At 42.0% G+C, this 15,278-nt stretch overlaps 1 protein-coding gene across 2 annotated transcripts in view; it reads left to right on the forward strand.

Annotated features, from left to right (window-relative positions):
* The window catches only part of sema6a (sema domain, transmembrane domain (TM), and cytoplasmic domain, (semaphorin) 6A), a 134,883-nt gene that overhangs the window by 80,341 nt on the left and 39,264 nt on the right, over positions 1 to 15,278 (forward strand). For both annotated transcript variants that reach the window (XM_042487873.1, XM_042487874.1), the window contains exons 7-11: positions 2,648 to 2,738; positions 4,954 to 5,073; positions 5,534 to 5,622; positions 9,270 to 9,487; positions 13,923 to 14,054. In XM_042487873.1, coding sequence (XP_042343807.1) covers positions 2,648 to 2,738; positions 4,954 to 5,073; positions 5,534 to 5,622; positions 9,270 to 9,487; positions 13,923 to 14,054 — 650 coding nt within the window. The remainder of the gene's footprint in view (positions 1 to 2,647; positions 2,739 to 4,953; positions 5,074 to 5,533; positions 5,623 to 9,269; positions 9,488 to 13,922; positions 14,055 to 15,278) is intronic.

Below are 15,278 nucleotides of genomic sequence, written 5' to 3' on the forward strand. Positions count from 1 at the left end.
CGTCCTCATCCAAACAACAGAGACACAGAAGCCGAACATGTCCCTCACCCCTAGTGCTGAAGCCGATGCTGAACCAATTATAACACTCCTGATGGGCATGTTTTGGATCTACATTGTGTTTGTCTAATTAATTAGCATATAGCCTATGGAAAGCACCGTTGAGCTGTTGAAGTAATTAATTCATAGATACACTGCACCCCGAGCCAAGGTTACTGTACATTTGCTAAGTTACAGTAAATCCCAACACAAGAGAGTGTTGTTAAGGCAGTGCTGACGAAGTGTGACAGCGCTACAGTTCCTCTCCCATTACTTTGAATTGTGCTCTTACAAAGCTGAAGCACTTCTCTCTTTTTCTGCAGCTAGTGGAGTTGACAGCATAATAAGGTTTGCCTGGTAAACAAGGTAAAAAAAAATCCATCAGGCTGTTTAAACATCAAATTTCTTTATGGTAATGTTGAAAAATGTTGTGGTTCCTCGTGGCAGTTTTATGGATTGCTATTGCCCATTTTTAAAATACTGGATATCGCTTTGGACAAGTCATGCAAGTGAGCACTCTGTTGTTCCTCCGCTCATGCCAACCTGACAGGAGAGTGGAGTGGTACGCGTATCAGCAGCCGGGCTGGGAGTGTCTTCCTCTGTTCAAAAGGCAGGAATAGATCAGTGACAGCCAGCCAGGCCCAGTAGACAGAGGTCACTGCCTCAGTGAAATCAACTGAGGAGACGGAGGGGTGGGGGCAGTTGCCGTGGCGTGAGAGATACGCGAGTGTGTGTTTGTGATGTGTCAGAGGAGGAGGCACTGCTTGTGTTAGGTGGCTGACACAGAAGCTGCTGACGTTTCAAGCTTAACTGAGTTGCCCCTTCGCTCAGTGTGCCCAGACACTCCGATTCAGTGGACGCACCCGACCTTCAGCCATTCACGTCCCTTATGATTAACTCAGCCTAATCTATAATTACAGTCTCCCCTGTCTAATAACAATATATATCTTCAAACCAGTGCGTCTCCATTATCCTCCTATAATTTCTGAAGAAACAGAAGGAATGAGAAATCGAGAAATGCACTGCTGCTGTTGCTGGTTCTGTGTTTATTGTAAAAGGTCACTTGTAATTTTCCCTGCCAAATCAGCCTCAACAATTTCTCTGGCAGGCTTTTCCAGCATTGCGCCGGAGTGTGTGTGACCTTTTTAGTGGGCAGATGATAACCGTTTCCGCCGAGACAGGAATAGAAAACAAAATGACCTGTTTAGAGACCAGAAAGGGCGGCGTAAGCAGTTTGCAGCCTTGGCAAGCTATGCCCCTCTTTGTCGAGAGAGAGCGAGGGAGAAAGTGAGGAAGTAAGGAAGTAGAGTAGTGATAGAAACAGAGATAGAGAAGAAAAATGACTATGTATTGTGAACTCCGTAGGCAAACAGTGTGTTCAGTAATCTTCCCTGACCCCGGCCTCTGGCCAGTGCAGCATGGCTTTTCTTCTCTCCTCTCTTGTGTGTGTGTGTGTGTGTGTTTGTGTGGATCGCTGGTGTTTAGCTGGGATAGGAGAGTGTCCTTAGGCGTGCTGGGGAAGACAAGCCATACCATGGTGGGATGATACTGACCTTTCACCCACATCCCATCATCCGCCATGCCCTGCCAGTCGCAGTGTAACAAAACTGGGCGCGAGAAAATCATGTCTAAATTCCAAGTCACAGACATCATCCCACTAAGCTCTAAACTACACCAGTGGTGCTTCCTAAACAATGAACAAGACCTCAAAATAGCTCATGGAAATGGGACTGCTGAGTGACGGAATGACAAAATTAGCAGAATTTTGGATAAACTACACTCCCAGTGCTAAGAAAAGACATATTTTCCATTGTCTAGTTGCAGAAATAAACCAGAATCTCTCCTGAAATATATCAGGGAACCAGTTTTGCCCAAGGAAAAGCTCTCAGCACAAGACAAAGTATAAAATAATGACTACTGTATGATATACTATTTAAAAACTACTGTGGTTTAGCTGAAAATTCTCACGTTTCCTGCTCAAGGCCATGCGCTCACCCATTTTTACTCTGCCCATTTATTTTGTCTTCACAGCAAAAGTACAAACTTTATAAATCAGGGCAGAGGAAAGCACAGCAGTACATGAGTTAAAGATCCATCTTGAGGGTTGTTAAAACTCTTCTTTAACACCAGTAAAGCTGAAGGATAAAGCATGGCAGGAGGAAGCAAACCACATCCACCCATGCTGTGGAACATGTCGCTGTGGAAAATGTCAGTTTTTGGTAATCTCCCTCCATGACAGTTTCTCAGATACTCCCAGATGGGCTGCTTTGACAGCTCTCAGAACAACACCAGAGTGGCATCCGCAGGATATTAGTTCAGGTCAGAGTGAGATGGACACACTCTTGGGCTGGTAACACAGCTTTTTGGTGACTATTTTGTTGTGACTCACACCACATTTCTCCACTTTATGGCAGTATTTTTTTCAGCAGTGCCGTCAGATTGTCATTGTTTTGACATTTGGGCTCATTTCTCATTTTCCTCTTCCAGATCTTTCCCTCCAACTGCGAACCAACACTTCCTGCCTTAGTTGTATTTTAAGACCATTGTTGTGTTTGACAACCCTACATTGTCTTGACCCGTTGTTGACCTTTCACCTTGTTTGTGACCCTAGATGGACACCCTGGAGGCTCTGGGAGAGGAGATCAGTGGGATGGCACGCTGCCCATATGACGCGAAGCACGCCAACGTTGCCCTTTTTGCTGGTAAGGTCAAATGCATTTTCAATGTCATTTTGATTTGCTTTTTGATAACCCAACAACCACTGATGGGTAACTAAACTGTTACATTTTAAGAAAAAAACAAAAAAAACCACAAAATGATATGATAAACAAAAGGCTTTTTCCTTTTAGTCCAGGGCTTCATTGGCTCAGTGAGCTTTAGCACCACACTTCAAAGCCCTATCCATTTAGAAGTGGTGAAAATGTAATATTTTGTGATGTACATGTCCTGCCTTTTGTTTTTCTGTTGGCTTTATTGACAGAAAGCCGGGTAGCTGCGTTCACATAGAAACATATTGTCCACTGCCCACACTGTAGTTTTCACTGATTAGCCAACATTGGCTTTGGATGCCGTTGCCATGGATACATGAAGGCCAACCTCAGGACTCCCCCTTCATTTTGAGTGGCAGAACCTGTTTAGCATTGTTAAGTATGTTAGCACGACTGGCCATGTTGCAACTGGTAATGGTGCTAAAGGGGTCAACAGAGCTAACAGTGCTAAACAGGGTTTGTGGCTCAAAACTGAACCGCTCACTAACAGGGGCAGCCTGGGGGGAGAATGGAGGGTGGGAACTATGTTTATTAGTTGTGAATGAAGTGAATGAATGACCCTCCCTACTCTCCGTAAATTTGGCTCAAAGACATTGCCTTTGTTGAATGGATTGGTTATTTTTAGGCAGGAGGAGTGCAATTGGTAAAGGTTAGGTTAAGAATATCAGAGTAAGACAATCAGAGGCAAAGTAGCAGGGAATAGTGTGTCTGCAAATTCATGACCTGTGAAACTGGAGAGTAGCAAAAGTAACTAATAGACCAACATGCATAACTGGTCAAAATGTTCTTGATGGTTAACTAATTAATGATAAACCACTGACATCTGTTTGCCAAAATGACGATTAATTCATCTGTTTTTGAGGTATTTGATTACATTTATCATCACTGTGGTTTTCAATTCCCTGTCTGAGGCTTAACATGATAGAAACTCAAGTTTCTGTGAGGTAAAAATAGATGAAGTATATGTGATAGTGCTACTACTTACTGACTGCCATGAGGCAGAAACATTAATCCTAATTTTCTCCTATCTGCATGTATTAAACATTGGAACACGTTTAAGCTAGATGGGAAAGTTGAGTCTATTTGAGCGAGGGGATTAGTTGCGGTTGTATTTAATATTGTTCTTAATACCCTGCGGTTTATTCTAATGGCAGTGCTCCGACAACATGTCAAGAATGAAAGCCAGTCTGTGTTACATGCACCAGAGCAATTTGCCGAACTTGTGGCCACATTCGCTCTGCGTTAGGAATTTGCTGCTTTTTAGAGCCTGTTGGAAACACATCAATAGTACTGTGGTAACGGCAAAAGCAGAATCATCTTTCTCTCGCTTTTATTGCACTTTCCTGCCGTCCTCTTTGTCTCTCAATCACTGTTTTTTAACATGCACAAGATTAAAAATAAGTCACAAACTGATGGGACCAGAATGAGTCAGCTTTCCGTTGGCGGCGTGAGATTCTTCTGATGCAACGGACTGCTAAAGACATTCAGTCCCCATTCATATTTGCTGTGAACTGATTTATGGCGGTATTGATGAGCTGTCCGGGCCTGTTTAAAGCAGAGGAGGAGAGTAAACGCCTTGCTTGACCAGTTAATGTGTAGCAGAGCTGCTTGCAAGGAGCTGGAAGCACTGAGTAATCAAGAGGGTTCCTCTGACTCCTATCCTTTCAATTATGTAGTTTGAGTTTCCACTGTGGTTATAGCCAAGGCAGGCTGAGGTCATGCTAGCGGTGGATTGTGTTTGTGGAGCGTGTGTGTGTACGTACGTGCATGCACGTGTGTGAATGTGGGGTTGAAAGACTGTGTGTGTGCATGCAAGGCTTCATTGTTTGTGCCTTTCAAGTCAAAAGAATTACAAATGTGCAACATGCTTAAGTGTGTGTACAGCCTTGTTTGTTGTCCATCAGAGAGTCTCCTTGGTTTGTGTGATTCATTCATTTTCCAGGTCTGAGCCATCTGAAATGTTTTTGTGTATCCAGCCACAGAGAGCAGGAATCTCTGAGTGGCTTTTTGTGTTTTTCTTTTAACTGAACTTTGCTCTCTTCACCTTTTTCCTCATCCTTCATGGCCATCTCTTTCTCTTCATTCTTCTGCCTTCTCAATCTCCTTCATCCCTCTTATTGCTCTTTCTGTCTCTGTGTTCCCTCTCCAGATGGCAAGCTGTACTCGGCCACCGTAACAGACTTTCTAGCGATTGATGCGGTCATCTATCGTAGCCTAGGAGACAGCCCGACTCTGCGCACTGTCAAACACGACTCCAAATGGCTGAAAGGTGAGCAGTGGGGACACACAGACACAAAGTCTCCGTGGTTGGAAAGCACCAAGCTGACTGACAAGTTAGAAAACAAACTTGTGTTTTGACATGCATGCTTGACCATGTGTTTGTGATTTATGACTTGTGTATATGCGCCTCAGTGTATGAATCTAGGTATGAAGAGCAGGAGCACTTATGATTGTTGATGTAGCCAGGAAATTGCTCTGCCCTGGGGAGAAACAAGCACAAGTCCAGCCTGTCAAAACTGAATAGAGAGATCCTTCTCTCCTTGCATGCAAAGTGTTTCGCTGATATGATGGATGATAGATTGAGGCACTCAAGGCTCACAGTCGGTGCTTTTCTGCATAATATGACAGATATTCCGGCTGTTTACTGTGAAATATGGTGTCAGAACTGTTTCGTCATGTTAAAAATGTCACTTTGACTCATATTTTGTTTTATTTTTCCCCTCCTGCAGAGCCCTACTTTGTCCAGGCAGTTGATTACGGAGACTTCATCTACTTCTTCTTTCGGGAAATTGCCATGGAGTACAACACAATGGGGAAGGTAAGTACAGGCCCTATTCTTCTGCTATTGTTTGAACCGTAATCAGAGGTGACTTCCTATTTACCGGGAGAATCAGGAAGTGCCTTAGGAAACTAACAGGATATGGGTGTATCACATAGCTGGAAGGAGGCTTTCAGGAGCTGTAAAGTGGCCAAACATTTTTCAGTAATAGATAAACACTGGGCAGGATGCAGGACCTAAAATAGATCCAAAAAGAAAAATCTGTGGATGTCTGGAGATCCCATTTTGAAGTCTAAATATATCGCTTCAATTGTACACCCGCATCCGACCAGCAACGCTCCCATTTGACCTATCGTCTCAATTTTTTCCCAAAAGGAATTCCACCCATGTCTCTGAGAGAAATGAGACGGACTGAAAGAGGAAAGGTTGATGCCTTCAACCTTCCTCAGGTGTTACAGTAAAAGGCATTTTTCTATTAATCTTCTCAAGTCAGTTTTGGACCCTAGGAATTTAATTGGATACCAGGTAGGAGAAAATCTGTTATGAAATGAATCGCTCAATATGTATTCTCCTGAATAAATTAAAGGAATCACACAAGAGAGTGTGAGAATGAGAAGGGACGAGAACAGAGCAGAGGTAACGAGAAACACAGAAATAATGGATTCTCTGCCAGAAGTGACAGGCATGTGTTATACAGAGCATGAATACAGATCAGGCCTCTCAATCTGCTGGGTGTTTTGAAAGCAGTGTCAGTATAATTATGCATGTGGTGGTATAACTGATGGTGCAGAGAGCAATTTAACATTTAGTGAATGATATCGCTTCATTATTATAAAGTAGATTGGCCTTGCCTGACAATGTAAGCAATCATTTGTGCTTTATGGCAAATTGATCAATCTGCTGTGGCAGGTTTGTGTTTGCTTTAGTTTTAATGTTGGATTGTTACTGTTATCTGGAAAACACAGAAGGATAAATATTTCATTACACAAGTGAATTAACAAGCCTTGGGTGAGGTATTTGTTCAGTGTGAGTGATCTGTGTGTTTGTACTCATTATGTATGTGTGTGTGCAGGTAACTCACAGATAAGCCAGTATCTTTAGCAAGTAGAAATGTGAGAAACTGAACTGTTATGTGTACAGCAGACACAATTCCTTATTCGCCTTGACAGTCTCAGATGTTGTGTGTCATACATGATGTCATCTCGATGCTCTATAATCACACAGTGTGCAGGCCTCTGTATGTGTATGTTTGAGAGTATAAGTGGATGAATGTGTGTTTTCTGCATGCATTTTTGCATCGGTCGGGATGTACGCACGGGTGAGGGTGTGTTTATGTGTGGTCGTCTGCACTCGCGCGTGTGTGTAGAGCTCTGGTTTAAGTGCATGTTCGCTCCCATTCACACTGTTTACTCTGGGACACAATTTCAGGTCAGGGTTAGATTTATTGCTGTTAAGTATAGTGTGACAACAACTAATTACAATGCTCACTGTGTGATGTTACAGCAGAGATGTAATTACAGCGCCGGCTCCCATTTGAAGCTGTATACTTTAAATTTTCTGTTGCCAGGTACTGACTCTTTAACAGCATATCAAACACATCAATTTACTCCTCTGTGTCTTTAATTTGCTATAAAGTGATGAAATGTTAGATTAAGACACTGTGGTGTCTCCCAGTATGTTTCCATGATTTTTGAAGCAGCATTTGAGATAACAATCTCACAATTTAGTAGATGTTATGCAGCTTTTGATCATATCAAATGATCTTCATTTCAAGTAGGAGTTTGCCCAGTTGTCATGGAAATGTGCAAACTTCCATTCTTTTTTAACTCAAGGTTCAGTGGGCATCTTTTATTAAAAAAATGTGTTGTCATTAGGGCTGTCAAACAATAATTTTTTAAATCATGTTTAATCACAGAATTTCAGCAGTGAATGGTGATTAAGCACATTTTTTAATCACATGTAATAAATTCCATCATTTTGTTTTTCAAAGCATTTTTGAAGTCAACAATGACAAGGTAAAGCAATCAAATGACAGAAAAAATGCATATGACTAGCATAAAGTGGGGAAGTCTGCACAGAGAAGACTCATGGGTACCCACAGAACCTATTTTCATTCAGATATCTTGAGGTCAGAGGTCAAGGGACCCCTGTGAAATGACCATGCAGTTTTTCCATTGCCAAAATTTAGCCTAATTTAAGAGTGTTATTATGCCCCCGACCTGCCGCGAGCACCACTGGATTCAGGTCTTCAGGTTTCACATGATACCAGTTTCACCACTCTAGCCTTAAAACTCAGCCCAGTACAGCATCTTTAAGACAGAAATGTTGCCTGGCAAAACAAAACAAAAAAAATGTATTATCTATACATTACAATTAGCATGTTAACACTGACAGCCCCAGTTGTCATATTTTCTGAAACTCTCATTATATCCTGACAGTAGTAAATGAGACAGAAAAATCAGGCTCCTCCACCTCTTCCCGCTAAAGGCATTTGCAAGAATCCACCGCACCTGAACAACAACAACCAATCAGAGCCAGCAAGAGTTTCTCACAGAGTGTCAGTCACTGTATTGCCAACTATTGGATACATCGACAATAGGGTAGATCGACAGCAATTACTTCAAAAATTTTGGGGAAGTTTCCACAAGTTGCACTGGATGCCCCTGATTTGCTAAAAGTAACCTGACCTCAACTTCATGCAGTGAACACAGACACAGTGAATGCCATTAGAAGCACTTTGAGGAGCAAAGGAGCCTGATTTTCCCCAGTTTATCTGTCTTATTTACTATTGTCAAGATATAGTGACCGAAAAGTTCTGTTTATAAAAGTTACCTTCTGAACCTTTAAAGACGCCTTGCCCATGCTGGCATATAATCTATCAAGCAGCATGTGTAACTGGGCAATCTGCTGTTGAAGAACTTGTGATACCAGATGCTCACAAGGTTTAGAACAAGTGCTTAACTGTGGTGAAATTGTTTTCCCAATGTTACTGCCTCATAAAATGCCAAGTGAAAAATAAAAGGACAGTTTAGTGTGTGTGTGAAAACATTTGTATTTAGGAAATTATGGTCCTATTATGCTTACAACCCCTAACAAAAAAAAGAGGTGTTGCATAAAAGGACTTCTTTCATATCCAAACGATTGCAAAGTGTGAATGCTGTGGTCACAGTGTTGTTAAATCAACCACTGGCCTTACAGGGCAACTCACATCAAAGTCTGTTTACAGGTCTTGGGGAGCATGACTGCTTATGTGAAAAAAGTTGTGTAAAGCCTTGCTTTTGGTCCAGAGGGAACTACGTGAAATATAAGTGATGTTGCTTGGGGCACAGTCGGTTAAAAGTGAAAAAGTTCTGCTGGTGTGGACTTAAAAAGCAGCGAGCCTACAAAGCCTCTGCAGTCCACACCTCATCTCTGCTTGAGGCTAGCAGCTGCTATTAGCACAATGCACTCCAGTCTCAGACAGAACTGTTGGCAGTTGAGTTGCATTTTGGGTATTGTAAGTGCCAAGTTTGGACAAAGAAGAGGAATGCATGGTGCATCAATTTTGATTCTTTTCTCTCAAGCAGTCCATCGAGAGTCTGACATTTTTATTGAGTGAGGTGAGAGAGACTGGAGATGTGTCATAGGTGACTCTTGATGTAAAACTGAGAGCTACTCGAATGTAACGTTTCAACTGTCTTCATCAGGTGGTGTTTCCTCGGGTGGCCAGGGTTTGTAAGAACGACCGAGGCGGCTCACCCCGTGTCCTGGAGAAGCAGTGGACCTCATTTCTCAAGTCTCGCCTGAACTGCTCCATCCCCGGTGACTCCCACTTCTACTTCAACATCCTGCAGGCTGTGACGGATGTCATCCACATCAACGGGAGGGACGTAGTGATGGCAACCTTCTCAACACCTTACAACAGGTAACCTGAGGCACAAGCAATGATTTATATCACTGCACCGATTTATATTATTTAACTAACTTAATGAGGTGCCTGGACAGGTGGCAAATAAGCAATAACATCTCTCTATAACTGCGACCCAGCCAGCCTTCACATGCAGCACTTCTGTTAGGGAGAAGGTTTGTTCAAAAAACAAAAGGAGTGAAGTGGCAGCCACTAAATTTTCTCCCAGGTGAAGCTAAACTGAAAATACTTAAATCAGCAGGAAAAACAAAACAAGATTGGAAAGGTACGGCTCTGTACACCCAACAAACAGCTCTGTCCATGCTCCTGAAATTTTAGCAGCCCCATCTATAACATCTCTCCTGACCCAACTCAAACAAAATATTTACAAATTAATTCATCACACCATGATACACACCATGAGATGCACGGAAATGTAATAATCCATACAACAAAAATTAATTAGTAAATTATACGCCATATACATAATTCAACATAGACACCCCCGTAGCTGTGAGACATGCTGCTGCAATACACTCATGAAGAACACAACATAACAGTGACTGCTGCCACCTGTTAACAAGCCACACATGTTATAAAAGGCTACCTAAAGCCGTTCCACACACGCACACGCACACAGCAACCACACAAGTGCACACAGTAAAATACAATCAATTAAACATCAACACGTAGACCACACAGCCACTAAACAAAGTGGATTTGTTTTTTACTCACCACAGCTAAAGGGGCACTGCTGGAGGCATGAGGGAAGTGGAAGTCACACTGAAAGAGTAACATTACTCACTTTTTGTTGTTTAAATCGCAGGTCAAGGGATGCTAATGAATAGACATGCATTGTTTTTCTCCCAAAGATGCTTTAGTCCCATGGTGTAATTGTGTAGTCAGTAGGGTGGGACAAAGCGGGACAAAGCCTACACATGTGCAAACAATTGGCCCCGACTGTACACTGGTGTACTGGTGCTCGAGCCTTGGAGCACCCGCAGAATCGGCGCCCATGACCTGAGGAATGGAACATTAAAAAAGGCCTTGAGAAATCAACATGTATTGCAACTTAAGAGGTTTGAGGGTAGCAACAGATGGAAGTGATTTATTAAGGTTATTTTATTCGGCTATCTTTTTCTTCCTCATCTCAAATGAGTTCATGTGTGTCAACAGCTGTTGTGCACTTTCCATTTATTAACTCAATCATCTTTCTTGGTTTGAAATGCTTTTAAAAATGCCCTCAATTCATCAACATCCTGACAGTGTGACCTTTGTTAATGTTAGTAGCGTGTGCCCCTGCTGTGCCTCTTGGCAACTTGTAATTCCAGAGTCTGCTGGGTCAACATTTACATCCTCTGTCAAAACAGTTGTGCTGCCCTTTTGACATGCAGGTGTTTAATCATATTTTCCCCTTTTTACAATTCATATTCAGAGCTGCTGTCATATTCATAGGCAGGGGGAGTTGTTATCTAAATTGAAAATTACCACAAAGCCATAGAGCTTGGCTGATAGCTTGCACATATTGTAATTTTCCATTTTATGGCTGCTTTTTAGCAGATAAGACAATTGCTTGTGACAATGCAATTGAGCATGGTTAATGGACATTAAAACCCAATGAAGCAGTGCCTCTGAAAATTTCTATAAGCGCCGGTTTTGATCCTGGCATTAATTTTCCATTTCATAGTCAGGGGGTGAAATTAGAGGGAGCACATTCAGACTGTAGGCACTTGCACTCAGAGTTTGTGTCGTTTAATTGTCTGTCTGTCTGGCTGGCTGGTTGCTGCCTGGCGCTTGCTAACTGGCTGGCTCACTCACCATCTATCTGCCTTGTTAGCAGATTGAAATAAACAGACATATGACTGTCTAACTCTCTGTACATATCCAATACAGCGGGCAATTACTGTAATTTAGTAGCTAAGCCACGAATTAACAACCCTCTGACCTTGCGCTCTATAATACCGCCCTTGTGTATTTCGTCTCCCCGATGTCTACATGAGTTTAACCCATGATGCAACCACCAGAAAATCCAGCCAGCTGAGAGACATTTCTCTTTTAAAAGAATAAACAATTCCTAGTTTCAATACGAATTCACTAGCGCAGATGCATGAAAATCAGAGGAATGACTCAGCAAACTGTTATGCATTGATTCCACACAGACGGAAAGAGGCCAGTGGCTCTGCTGCTATCACAAGATGGGTGTTTTTCCCCTTAACTGAACAGCAATAATAAGAAAATCCGTTGTATTTCTTGCCCAACAGTGGACTTGTGATGAACTTTGATGCCTCGAGGCCTCTGGGGAAACCCGGTTTTTGAGGGAAAGGTTAGGGAATGTGTGTCCTCATGAGGCTTGGCAGGCGCAGACACTGTAGCTCATAGACTATTGAATGACTATTGGACAGCCAGAGGTGGGGGACTTGAGGCATATGACTTGACTAAAGTCAGACTCAAGTTGCATATTTAAGGTCTTGAGACTTGCTTGGTTAACAATTATTAAAAGATTTGGACTTGGTATTAAGGACTTGAACAACAAATTCTCACTACTTGCATTTTCTCTTTTCAAAAATAAACCCTGGTCACCACTGCTAATGTGTGAGGCAGATTGGACACAACATTGATATTTGATGAATCAGAAGTGAGACTAGGTTGGACTTGAGACTTGACTAAAGCTTGAGACAGAAGATTCGAAAGAACTTGACTATATTTTAAATACTTGCATTTTATGTTCTTTAAAAACATGATTGGGTGATTTCTAGTAGCGTAGTAGGTTTACACGCATTTTAGAGTGCGTGTAAACCTGGTAACCTACTAGGATACAGCAGACCAGCAGAGGCCAATGCAAAGGGCTGCCATCATGGAGAGGGCTAGTCTAATAATAACAACTATTCAAAGATTATGTACAAAAATCACAAAGATACGTGAATGCATTTTTTTAGCTAACTAATTAGCCTATTGCAGACTTGTCCAAAGACCTGCCCAGGGGCCAATCATGGTCCACAGACTAATTTTAAATGGCCTGCAGCTTGTTGTTCAAACTATACTACATGCAGGCTACCACACAATACAGGTTAATTAATCAAGAAAACTTTTTTCCATTTACCTTACGATGGCAGGATACATCATACAATTTGTAGACAAGTATCAACTACGCAGATTAAACTAATGTGTTTTCGTAGAGAAGGCAGACAAGAAAAAAAACCAGTTACATAACAGCAGATATTTCCTGCTTGAGGGCAGACATGGCCATAACCAAGATGTATAAAGTTGACAGTGAGGGCAAGTAGAATATTTTTTCACTGAAATGAAACAGTTGCATTTTTTTATAACCCTTATGATGCAAGAAGCACCTGACCCCCGGGGTATTTTCACATGATCCATTCTCATTATTCGAAAATACCCTTGGCTTATTGGCTGACACATCAGAATTTCACATTTGACTTATGACTTGCTTGACCTGAGCAATGACGTCCTGTGTCGTGGTTGCCTTTACAGCCAGTGGAGTCCCCATATATATTTGATATGGTTGGTCGGATGGGGCCATTGTAAATTTTTGGGTGGCAAACCAAAACTAAAAGCCAAAACTGAATTTGAGGAAGTCAGTTATGCTATTGAAGTTTAAAAGCTAGTTGAAAACCATGTCAATATGGAGATTTAAGAAATTGCATACGAACCATAATTCAAGGGACCCCATTATAAATGGCCATGCCAGTTGTTCCCTAAAATTTAACCTAACTTTGGAGTGTCATTTAGCCCCCTTCCTGACACACTATGCTGACATGGTACCAGTGAATATCTTAGATTGTTTTACAAGATACCATGACTTATCCATTACCTCAAAAAATTGCATGCCACAGCCTTTTAAAGACAGAAATATTGGCTTTTAATTATTTTTTCCAGGCGGGCAGCAATAGTATCAAGGTGGCCATGGCCCCCACCTGGCCCCACATTGAATTTACCACTGCTTGTAGCAGGGACTCAAATTGACTTGCTTGATTCTCACCACAGTAACTTGGGACTTGCTTGAGATTTGCCTGTGACTTGCACCTGTGTGACTTACTCCCACCTTTGGCATACGCACTTACATAGTAGTATTTACATTGTAATAAATCTATACACAGCAACAACAGGTATTAAAACAAATAATCAAATCTGTTAAGAGAAACTGAGGAAATTGCAAAGTCCTTTTGAATAAATGCAGATAAAAAACTTGACATTGAAACTTGACACACACTGGCAAGTCCTCGACGACATGGCGAACTGACTGTATCACCCAATGTGAACATGCATCAGCTAAAATTAGCCATCCTTGAGGGATTTCACCCCTCTGAAAGGGGATTGTAAATCCATGTTTCTGTCTCTTGTCCAGATAGTCCAGACTTGGCAAGGTGTTTTTTTGATATGTTCAGTTAAGATGATTGTTTATGAGATTTTTTTCTTGTGTGTGTCGTGGCAGTATTCCAGGCTCGGCGGTGTGTGCCTATGACATGGCGGAGGTGGCCAACACGTTCACAGGGCGTTTCAAAGAGCAGAAATCCCCAGACTCCACCTGGACGCCTTTTCCTGAAGAGAAGGTTCCTAAGCCAAGGTACAACAGCAGTTAATTAACCACAGCACAGTCACACACTCATGGGATATAACAGTCGCACACGCATACAGTGCAGTCGCTCTCTTCCTCTCTTTCTTCTTGCTCCTGACACACACACACGCAAGATATATGGCCCCATAATAAATGCATAACTTGCTGAATTATGTGTTAATATCACCACATTTTATCTCAAGTTGCGTCAGTTTTCAGTACATCCCTACTGTTGTTTCCACTAAGTGATTACAATCCTACGTTAAATTGTGTCACACCCGCTATACTGTATGCACAGATACCACCTCTTTTTCGCAGTTGCACCCCCTAACCCATTACCTCACCTCTCCCCCACACGCAGCTTCATCAAAGAAGGGCTCAGTATCAACAAATGAAGCATGAGATCATTTTACAGATGGCTGGCTAATTCCACAAATGCACCAGCCTGATCAATCTCCCATCTATTGCTTGCTAATTAACGTACTAAGAGCTCCTCTCCTATCCTCCAGAAAAAAAAAAGCAGATTTACTACAAAGATCTGGGCCACGATAATTGTTAGTACCCTGCGTCTATGTGTGTTCCCATATGGCTGAGAAGGCGGTTCCTCGACTAAATAGAGCCTGTCCTGTACTCTCTTTGCATTCATTAGTGTATATGTGAGCGTTCCCTCAATTAGCATGTAATTACCTGTTTGTGTTCAACAAGGTCAGGGCGCAGCGAAGATCCGATTGTCTCTGCAGTGTTTGATGTGATTGATTTTATTTCTCATCCACGGCTGCGTTCAGACCTTTTATCTGCAGGCAAACAGACGGGGAGTTGTAACAATGCCACCTAGGTCTGGCCCCGCAGCAGACTGTTCTTCCATGTGTTAGACGCTCATACTGAATCATTTACAGATTTTCGTATTTAAGAGATGTCTGTTTCCATTCTGTTCTCCATATGTCGGCTGACATAAATGTAGCTACAGCAAAGAAAATGTTATAGGGCTGGGTGTTGCTGCCTTTTTTTTTTTACAGTGACAAACGGTTCTGCAAATGTTGGCCCTTTATTTAACTATCAATTTGAAGGTCAATTAAACATTAGCAGCAGATGACTTGAACTCATTTGTCAAAGGGAGTTTCTATAGAAAGTGCACATTGAATACTGAGAGCACTTTACTTTGTCTTGCAGGATTGAAGGTTATTATGAAATTAAATCAAACTACATTTTTATTTGCGATGCTGTCCCCTCCTT

The sequence above is a fragment of the Plectropomus leopardus genome, chromosome 6 (genome assembly GCF_008729295.1).
Source record: "Plectropomus leopardus isolate mb chromosome 6, YSFRI_Pleo_2.0, whole genome shotgun sequence".
Taxonomy (NCBI): Eukaryota; Metazoa; Chordata; class Actinopteri; order Perciformes; family Serranidae; genus Plectropomus; species Plectropomus leopardus.